Source organism: Argentina silus (genome assembly GCF_951799395.1).
Source record: "Argentina silus genome assembly, chromosome: 19".
NCBI lineage: Eukaryota > Metazoa > Chordata > Actinopteri > Argentiniformes > Argentinidae > Argentina > Argentina silus.
In genome coordinates, this window is record NC_139673.1 from 5,904,073 (window position 1) to 5,914,072 (window position 10,000).

General features: G+C 43.5%; 2 protein-coding genes across 3 annotated transcripts in view; one reads left to right on the plus strand and one right to left on the minus strand.

Annotated features, from left to right (window-relative positions):
- kctd15b (potassium channel tetramerization domain containing 15b) overlaps positions 1–2,477 on the plus strand; it is a gene marked incomplete at both ends in the record, with an annotated part of 19,497 nt that extends 17,020 nt beyond the window's left edge. For both annotated transcript variants that reach the window (XM_083691390.1, XM_083691389.1), the window contains one exon: positions 2,319–2,477. In XM_083691390.1, coding sequence (XP_083547516.1) covers positions 2,319–2,477 — 159 coding nt within the window. The remainder of the gene's footprint in view (positions 1–2,318) is intronic.
- Positions 2,478–6,634: 4,157 nt separating this feature from the next.
- Positions 6,635–10,000, minus strand: part of LOC310819921 (transcription initiation factor TFIID subunit 4) — a gene marked incomplete at its 5' end in the record, with an annotated part of 67,488 nt that continues 64,122 nt past the window's right edge. Inside the window, one exon of the mRNA XM_083691339.1 lies at positions 6,635–8,837. Coding sequence (XP_083547465.1) covers positions 8,667–8,837 — 171 coding nt within the window. The 3' untranslated portion in view covers positions 6,635–8,666. The remainder of the gene's footprint in view (positions 8,838–10,000) is intronic.

The window sequence follows — 10,000 nt, forward strand, 5'->3', positions numbered from 1 at the left end:
TTGGACGCTGGGAGGTGAGCGGAGCGCAGTTTCGCATCCCTGCTCATCCCCATGGCGACCCCAGGTTGAGTGGCAGCTGTGTGAGATCCCTGTATGGAAGCGGTGCAGGGGGTGAATATGACAGTAGCTGATCCCTGTGCAGCCAAGTCAACCCGGCAACAGTGAGAATAGTTAAGTGTCTGTGTGTGTGTGTGTGTGTGTGTGTGTGTGTGTGTGTGTGTGTGTGTGTGTGTGTGTGTGTGTGTGTGTAGCACACCGGGGATGAGATGAGGCAATGCCTTTGTTCACATCCTCCGCTTCAAACACAGAGGCAGAGAAAGGGGACAGAAAGTGCTGCCACAGTACAATGGAAAAATAGTGAACTTTCACAAACTGCCATAACTCCTGGACAATGAGTTGTGTCTGCTATGAAGCAGAAGACTGGCTTTCTGTTTGCAGCAAGAATGGTTATAGGTACCGCACTGTGGAAATTAGTACATTTCTTGGTTAGATGTATTTTTAATAAGTGATTGCCATTGTATATATAATTGTATATGAACCCCTGGCACCAATGGGTAGTCGAAAAATATTACTTTAGAATTGAACATGAAATTGTGAGCATTCTTGCCTAAAAATGTGAGAATGCAGGCGCAGATCCAACACAACCCTCTACAATAATGTGGCTAAGTTTTGCATTTTGCAGATCTTTTAATTAGCAAAGTGTTTTTTAAGAATAGCTGTATTGATCACCCCGTTCTCCTTTGTGACCAAATGCATCGCCTAATGTGACACCCACATATGTTAAAATATCATGGGTGTAGAAAATGCAATGTGATGCAATGATCAAAGCAGGGAGTGTAATATCATTTCCATAATCGTTACTCTTCTCCATCGTCTGTCGTGGATTTGGGAGCGTTTGATGCTTCGGCAGGTCTCTTAATTAGTGCTCCTCTTAAGCTCAACCACCATCAGCTGCCTGCCGCCACTTTCCAACAAATTAGCGACTTTGTCATCGTCATGGCGGGCTACTGTGTGGCGAGGAGGGGAGGGCGGTGGGGGTTTGGGGGGTGGGGTTGGGGGGAGGGTTGGGGTGGGGGGGTTGGGGGGGAGGGCTCAGTGGTAGTAATGGATTGACATGATCCTTACTGGGTGCAAGCAAAACACTGCCTCAACATTTAATCTTAGTCTTGTTTCGGGGGGCAGGGGGTAGGGGGAGGGGTTCATGTGGGTGTGTGTGTGTGTGTATGTGTGTCTCTCAAATCGTCAGCAGGCTAGCCAGGCACCCCGACACACACACACACACACACACACACACACACAAACACACACACACACACACACACAGACACACACACAGACACAGACACACATACACACATACACACACACACACACACACACACACACACACACACACACACACAGACACACACACCCACACACCCACACACACACACACACACACACTGGGGAGGCAAGCTGCAACACTCAACCAGGAGGCCTAATTGCCCCGCTTTAGCCCTCCGATGGGGCCACCCACTCTCATAATTAGAGAGGCCACTCTGGTATGTCTATGGGCAACAGGAGAACCTCATGTATTTTGCGTGAACTTCTCCGTCTTCATATCTGTGCAGTGTAGGGTAGCCCTTGAGCAAGGCCCTTTCATTTTCGTGTGCCGAAACACTCTATTAAAAGGACTGGGGAATAAGTAAATACACAGCACTCCTCGCATAGGGATTTCATGAGAGATACCCCCCCTCTAAAAAAAAAAAAAAAAAGAAGAAAAACCCCACAAGGATTGCAGGAGATAAAAAAAACAGCTATCTAAGCTTCAACGTGCATCCACTGACTCACATCTCAGCCTCTCCCCCCTCCAGCTCCATTTGCTCAGCCAGAGTAGAGGCAGTCCCCCCCCCCCCCCCTCCCTCTTCCTCATTCACCACGCGTCCCTCAACGACTCAACACCACCAGACCTCACTCCTCCTCACCCCGGCCTCATTACAGAAATTAGGAGCCCTAGTTATCTCCCCGCACTGAACTCAAGTGATCTCCTACACGCACCTAACTCTCCCTAACACACTCTAACTATCCCTTTGAGCTTCCGCCCTCAGATCAGTGCATCGTCCAGCTCAACCGGCACCATGAATATTACATAGACAGGCAGTATGATGTCTAGCTGCCCTCTGGTCAGTTCCCTATCCTCGATGTGATTGGAGGACCTAATGACACATGCTATACGGTTTGATTGATGAGGAGGCGGATGAGTGATGATGCGGCGGGGATGGTCCTGACTAGTGATAAGTCTGTGTTATTAACCCTGCCTCCCTCGTTCCTTCTAGGTCCTGGAGCGTCTGTTCCAGAAGGGCTTCAGCGTGGCCGCGTCCTGCGGCGGCGGGGTGGACTCCTCCCAGTTTAGCGAGTACGTCCTGTGCCGTGAGGACCGGCGGAGTATGTCCATGAACACCCCCATCAGGATAAAGCAGGAGCCCCTGGACTAAAGAGCAACTCTGGGAGAGGGACTAGCCATGAGGGGCTCAACCCACCCCCACCCCCCCGCACCCCCCACCCTCACACCACCACCACCCCCACCCCCCATCACACCACCACAGAACAAATCCAAACTCCCGGTCCCTAAACCCCCCCCCCCAAAAAACAACCCAGCAAAGAAACACCTAAGTATTAGCAGACGCCTGTTAACGTTGCCAGCTCTGCGGAACTCAGTGCTCTAAGGGGAATGTAGTATCAAATACACACACACACACACAAAAAAGCGAAAAACAAACGTCTTTGATTCTGTTTAATTGCACCCAAAGAATATGGGACTATGATGAACAAAGGACTGTACAGCAGCAGCTCTCTCGACACCATTTTTAGCACCACGACCAATCTCTTTTTCTTCCCGGTGTACGGCTCCGTGACCCCTTGTGAAAAGGTGTCCTGATCCCGCTGAGGAGCCCAAACCGCCCCGTGACCCCTGACCCCCCCCTCAGTGCAGTGCTTGGCGGCGTGTCGTCCAGTCCTGTGTCTGTGTGAGGCATCATGTGTTGTATGCGCCAGTGCAGCTGAGCGGGGACAGGTCTTATTTAGGGATGCCTGGCTTGATGTTGGACAGGGGCTTGGCAGCGAATGGAGGACTATGGACGGCAGGAAGCAACAGAGCCCTTCAACAAACAGAGTCCTGCCAGCACCAGCTCGCTGCCACAGCCAACCCAACAGGCCTCGCTGCAAAGGGGCCCCTGCCAAAACCAGCGTTGTTTTGCCAAAATTGATTGTTTTCATTATTTTTCATTGTTGTTTATAACGTACGACTTTTGCTCCTTTTGCTGTTTTATCACACTGTGGTGTAAACAATTATTAATAGGATTATTTTGTATGTTTTTTCTCCTATATGAAGGATGTATGAACGTTGTATTCAAAAGTCATTAGGTTTGAAAGCTTCAGAGAGGGCGTTTCTTGGCAGTGGCTGTAGAAACACTATTATGTCTGGAGGCTACATGGCTAGAGCAGTCTGGCTGGTAATGCATTCAGAGCTGGAGAAAGTCTCATTGTTTAAATGGGGCTGCAAGGCAACCTGGGTATTTCTACATCTCTCATAGAAACATATGTAGCACACCTAAAAAAGTGCATTGGCTTTGTCCTAATTAGCTGTAAAACATATCTCCAGCCTTTCAAATCAGATTCATGTGTTAAGGGTAAAGATTTCTATGAAGAGCTAAAAGTCAAAAGCTAAATGATATGCTATGTGAAATGAGAAAATCTGAGTGAAATTGTACGAGACAGCTCTAAATCTGTTGCTGTTTGATTCATTCTGGCCAGAATGTTCATGACTTGAGAAGCAACATGGGAAGCTGATTGGTACTGTACCAGTGTAGATTGTGAAGATATGTACTCTAAATGCTTGATAACTTTTGTTTGCACTTATAACACAGCATCTACCGAGCTACCTTCCCCCCCAAAAATATATTATTTTGACCTGATGACTAGTGCCAAATTAGCCCATACGACATCACGCCACGTTTTTACAGTGGGAAAGAATGGAGGCCAAAACAATGAAAGATAGAGTAAACATGAGGTGTCAAAGCTACCGATACAAGCTGCCTATTCATGATTGTACAGAGAAAATAATTAGTCTTGTTTTCATAATTGTGTCTAATTGACTGATCATTTTCAGACTATTTTACAGATAAAAGGCTACGAACAAACAAGTTACAAATAGTGTGGGGATTGACAGAATAATTGATGTTGAATCATGGGAAGGAAGCCCTAATGTTAGTCTTGTTGAGTACCGTCAGGGTGGCTCAGAGGACCTTGAGACCAAGTTGACACAAAGAAAGAAAAGCTCTGGTTGTTTTTGGCTTTTTCAACGTCACTTCTGAGATGGGATTATTTCAATCGTTCTTCACATGCCTGTAGCAGACACTAAGATGAACCGTAAACTCAGCATCAGAGCATTGTTCTCAAAAGAAACAGAGTGGGAGGCACTTACACTATCCTGCTCCGATTCCCTGGTCTTATTCTCAACATTTCTGGATCAAAGAACGAAACAAGAAAGACAAAGTTCATACTTTGTGTATACAGTGTGTGTAACTTACAGATGCTGTTTCTTCCCATCCCCTACAGATTGATCAAAAAGAAGCCCATTCTGATCTTTGTGGGCACTGGGCACAGGCAGTTAATTTGAGTTTGGTTGAAAAAACCTCTGGGGCTTTCATTAAACAGCCGAAAATGTTCATTAAAAATGGGTGGTAGTTTGAAACAACTGTCGTTTGGTCCTAATGTGTCCTCACTTTGTATGTCCAGTGATTAAACCAGCCCAAGGAGTAGTTAAAGATGGGGTCGGTGTAGCTCCTGGTCTTGTGACCTCCTGGGGGGGACTTCCAATCAAGCCCCTCTTTGTTCTGACTGGCTACTGGCCTGGGCCTTTGCATCCAGTCGCCTCAAAGGGAATGGCCAACCAGGCCTTTCATGAGCTGAGGGATGTCGGACTTCATAGCGACCCCTACCCCCCCACCCCCGGGCTCCCAGCCTTAGCAGTGCCAGTAGAGACATTGGTTATGCCCCCCACTGGGTCATAACATACATACACTGACCCCCTTCTGTACAGAACACCCCCATGGCTCACTGGACCACCACACCAGACCAAACAAACTGATGAGTCAAAACTCACTAGCAACCCAACCCCATGTTGTGGACTAGATTCCATTCTAAATCTCCAGGTAGGCTGCTCTAGTCTTTGTGAGGGACATGATGTATGGGACTGCATTTGTTTTTCTTTACAGAATTTAACTCGCTTTGGTCCGTTCCTTGATGACACAGGGGACAAACTCATAAAATACCTCTTACACCTTGACGTGTTCAGGTGTCAAGTTTTCAAAGATACACCTCTCCAACGTTACTGAGACATTACCGTGAACATTTGTGTTCACACATAACCTCCTCTCTGATGAATTTGTGTCCAGTTCAATTCAGTTCAGTTCAGTTCAGTTCAGTTCAGTTCAGTTCAGTTCAATCTTTATGTGGTCTGTCAGGTCAAGCATAAACAAGGAGTCAAACCACTTCTGTGTGAGGTGTGATGTCCAGAGGCCGCTCAGTTGTACAGATATTTGTATATTTAAATTGTTATCAGGACTCTGGGTTTTACTGAGCCTTCCTGTTATAAAAAAAGAGACCTCTAAGTCCTCTCATTACAAAATAAAAAGAATGAAAATAACTAAAATTTGCAAGCATTATGTTGTGTACATATGGATTAAAAACATTTCAAAAGGGTATACTAAAGGTGCAAATGTATATTATTTAAAATGTTTTAACAATTAGACTGTGGTATTAAAGGGCATGTGTTCATTTACAGTGTCTCCATTTGATTTTTCTTGCATATTTGCGATAATAAAAGGATGTACTGTATATTTCACGCCTTGTGTGATTGATTGTGAGGTCATCAAAAATGGTTTACCTTTTCCGTTGGAGCATAAAAGACCTAAACTGAACTGTCAATATAGTGAAACTCTGATGGGCCTAATGAAACCTGTCAGATTTTGCTGGTAAGCCCAAGCACATCTCTGTGCATCCGTTCCTGCATGGGGAAGACAGTCTTCAGGGGTTAAATCAAGATCAGCTGTTTAAGGCTCCGGAGGGACTTACAAATGGGTTAGCATCTAGAAAAAAATAAAACACGAATCTGCTCCCCAATCCCAGTGTTTTGCACCGAGTTAAACGTTTTGGTCTTTTCAAAATGCTGCCGCTTAATTAGCAGCAGAATCCTGAGGGGACTTTTCTTGTTCTAGCAGTAGTACTTTAACTCAATTTGTACTTAGCATGTGTAATGCTGGTAAATGGTAATGAAGTAGGTTTCATTAGTCAATTTGATTTTGGCACAACTGTCCTGTAAAAACATTACTGTTGATTTTGTGAGGTTAAATCTAAATAATGAAGCTAAGAAACGGGTAGTGTTGCGTTGCTGACATACTTATTTGTTAGAGAGTGCAGTATTTAAGCTATTGTACACTAAGCACTTTTAACAAAGCTACTCCTCAATTTAGCTACTCTGGTTAGCTATTTTATAGAGTGTGACTGACATTTGGATTCTGCACAACATGCCCTAAATGGATATTCAAAAAGGTGCTAACAAGACAATACTCTGTGCCTGCTTAGTTTAGTAAACAGCTTATTTATTCCTTTACAAAATAGGTACAAATACAGAAGTATGCTTTTCACACAAACAGGAAATTTTCCGGATATGTACAGAGTTTACCAAAAATAACGTAGTTCTAATAAACACATGGTCTTGTAAACAATATTTACAAATCATCCATACATTAAAACATTAATTTTCCAACTGTGTACATCAGTAATATTGTCCTAATATTTTGGCTAAAAAGCTGAAGTAGTAGAAATGTCCTTCTGTGTATATATCAGAAACCATACAAATAATCATTAAAATTGTTTGAATCACTGAACAAATAAGTACTTTGTGCTTCTTTTAATCTCATATTTTTTCCACTATGGTACTTTGAGATAAAATTGCATTGCCTGAAATGTGGCAAGCATAAATGCAAATAAAAATAAGAAAGAAAAGAAAATATATATAAATAGTTACAAAATAACTTTCCCTTTAACAGCAATTGACAATACTGTTTGATAGTTAAAAGAGACAGGACTTCCTTGCTATACATTAGTAACATAGCTTTCTCATTGTATAGTATTAAAAAACAAAGCATATTACTGTTAGAAAACCTTCAATGCACATTAATTTCAAATGTTACCAGTTCAACAAATAAATTACAAAGCAACACTAGACAGCAGCTGCATAGAGGCAGGGGCACATGATTCAAAAACCAAACCAAAACAGGAAGGCCATAGAGATAAGGGTTGGTCAAAACCAGTGACGACATTGTGGCCTCGCAGCACTATCTCTGAGCAGGACCCTTGTGACAAAGGTCCAGCTACTAACAGAGAGGCATTGGTCCCATACCTCTCCACCTAGAGATAACATAAAAACATAGATACCAAAAGAAAATGACACGACCATCCTATGCTGAAATGAGGGAATCTCTCCCAACTGTCTGCTTCAAAAACCCTCTCGCTCACTTCTGATTGATATGTAATTGTCTTTAACTGAAACGGAGATAAAAACCCAGGATGGGAGCTGCTTTTTTAAACAATACTCTAGGAATGGACCTAGCCTCGCGTTAGAGAATGGGTTCTTCAGGCAACCTAAAGCATTTGGGAAATGGGCACAAACTGTAGACCAGATGGCCAACATTTGAGTTATACAAGACGACCAAAAAGTCCCTCTACTAGTTTGTGTACAGAGACTACTGTGCCTCGCCCAACAAGGGTGACCAATCAGGATCTGCCATATTTGGCGGGCTGAGGTAGCTCTGACCATGGTTTGTTTGTGGACCTGTCTAATAGGATCAGAGCGAGTCTGCATTGCATTAAAACAAAGTTAACATTTGAAAGAATGTTGTCTCGTTTGACAAATTCAATGCACATGATTTTACAAAATATTTCTTTCCTTTTTTTTTTTTAAGCTAAAATATTGCATGTGTTAAAAACATCATACATGCTGTTAAAAATTATTCAAAATAACTATTTACATTTAAGTGAGCTTGATGTTGTGTTACGCTGTTATCTATTGTCTTAATATAATGTTCCAAAAAAGATGCTCTGGTATGAAAAAATCTGACTACTTATTGGTTTATTGAATTTTTACTTAACTACATTCATTGAACTTGGTTCAATAAATAAGCTCTGAAGAATATTGTAGGCTGTATCAAGTTTGGAATATGATTCTTTTAAAGAAAATAAACACACAGTTAACCCTGACTTCGAGATGGTTCATTCAGTATATTGCCTGGGACGTCAAATATACAGCTAACCAACCGACAAGGACAAGTACTGGCTCAGGCCCTTAGACAAAAACACACTGCTCCTTCTTCTTCAAAAAACCCGGCCCCGCCAACACCCAAGGAGTCTGCATGGCAATAAATTCAACACTAAATACATATACAGTATTTATCATGAAGCTAAAACATAGAGGACACATACTTTATATTTTTGTGAGTTTTTTTCTCTCCTTATCAAAAGCTACGTTTAGAACATCACAACATAGACACTGAGCTAAAACACCCGATTGAAGGCACATTGCAGGGGGGAGATGGAGAGTGCAGTGCTGGACTGGGTTGAGGCTACTTGAGCAGGGCCCGGTAGAGCAAGAGGGAGCGGGCCGTCTCTCTCTCTTGCTCCATGTAAAAGATGAAGTCCCTGAGGTTGACGCGGGTGATGCGTTGTCGGGCATGGCGCGACGATGTGGAGGGGCTGGAGGAGCTGCCCGGCGACCCAGCTGAGCTGCCCGAAACCTGGGGACAGAGAGAGGGGACAGGTGAGGACAGATCCCAGTGCTACATTAACCAATCAAAACAAGGCTTTCATCAACCCTTTCTAGCATTGATGTAATGACAGACTGGGGCTTCACAGATCGGTCCTATATCACCTAATCTTGCGCAGCCAACATCGTGTTGTTGAAGGTCTGGAGAAATTGTTATTGGCCAGTTCTGTTGGAATGGAGCTCTGGCTGCTAGCCGTCACATTTTGATTGGCTTTGAGCAGAAATGATGTTTCGAGAACAACAACCCCCTCCCCTTTTTTGTTACTCTTGAAAAGAGAAAATTAGTCAGTGAGCCAATCAATTTAGCTAAGCAAGCTACATTTTTGAAAATGGACATTGCTGAAGTGGTTTCGGTTGTTGGAACACTACCCACGTGGGGATCAGTGAATATGATGTTGTTCTGTTTTGAGTTGCCTATTGACTGGTTGTGTGGCAAGCACATTACAGGTCTCCACAAGAAAGACTTAAGATATACATATATAAATCACCCAATCTATATAGGTTATATATCACCCAATCAATTATCAAGTTCCTCTCAGAGATGCTGGAAATCTGTTTTGAGTGTTTGGCATCCTCTAACAATTAAGACATCTCCGTTGCAAGCCAACCACCTGAGTAGATGGCCATGAGACAGATGTGGAAACCTCTGAACGATTGCACTACAAACCAGACTCCTACCAAAGATATCCCTCTCGCAGAGAGCGAGGCGGGGCGAGATCAAAGCTGATTAACTAATAAAGTCCAGAACTTCAGGTGCATTCGGGTGAACAAAGACATCTTTTATAGCCCTTCATTGCACTTAAAATAGCAGGATGTGAGGCTGAGGAAAACAATCTTGATGTGCTGAGACGGGGCCAGGGAAGCTATCATTCATGTTTCAGTATGTTTTATGGCTCTCTCTATTGCCCTGGAAATGGTCATGTTTTCTCTACATTAACAAGCGGTTGACATAGATCTGAGCCGACTTTCCATGCTGAAATGGAACTCTTGTTTGTATTCGAACCTATGCAAAGCGGGAAAATGGAAAGATACATTTGAACGTATATACAGAGGACTGATATAAATCAGGGGGCAAATTTACATTTCCAAATGAAAAACATCAGGTAGCAAATCCCCAAAATGCCCACGTGAACC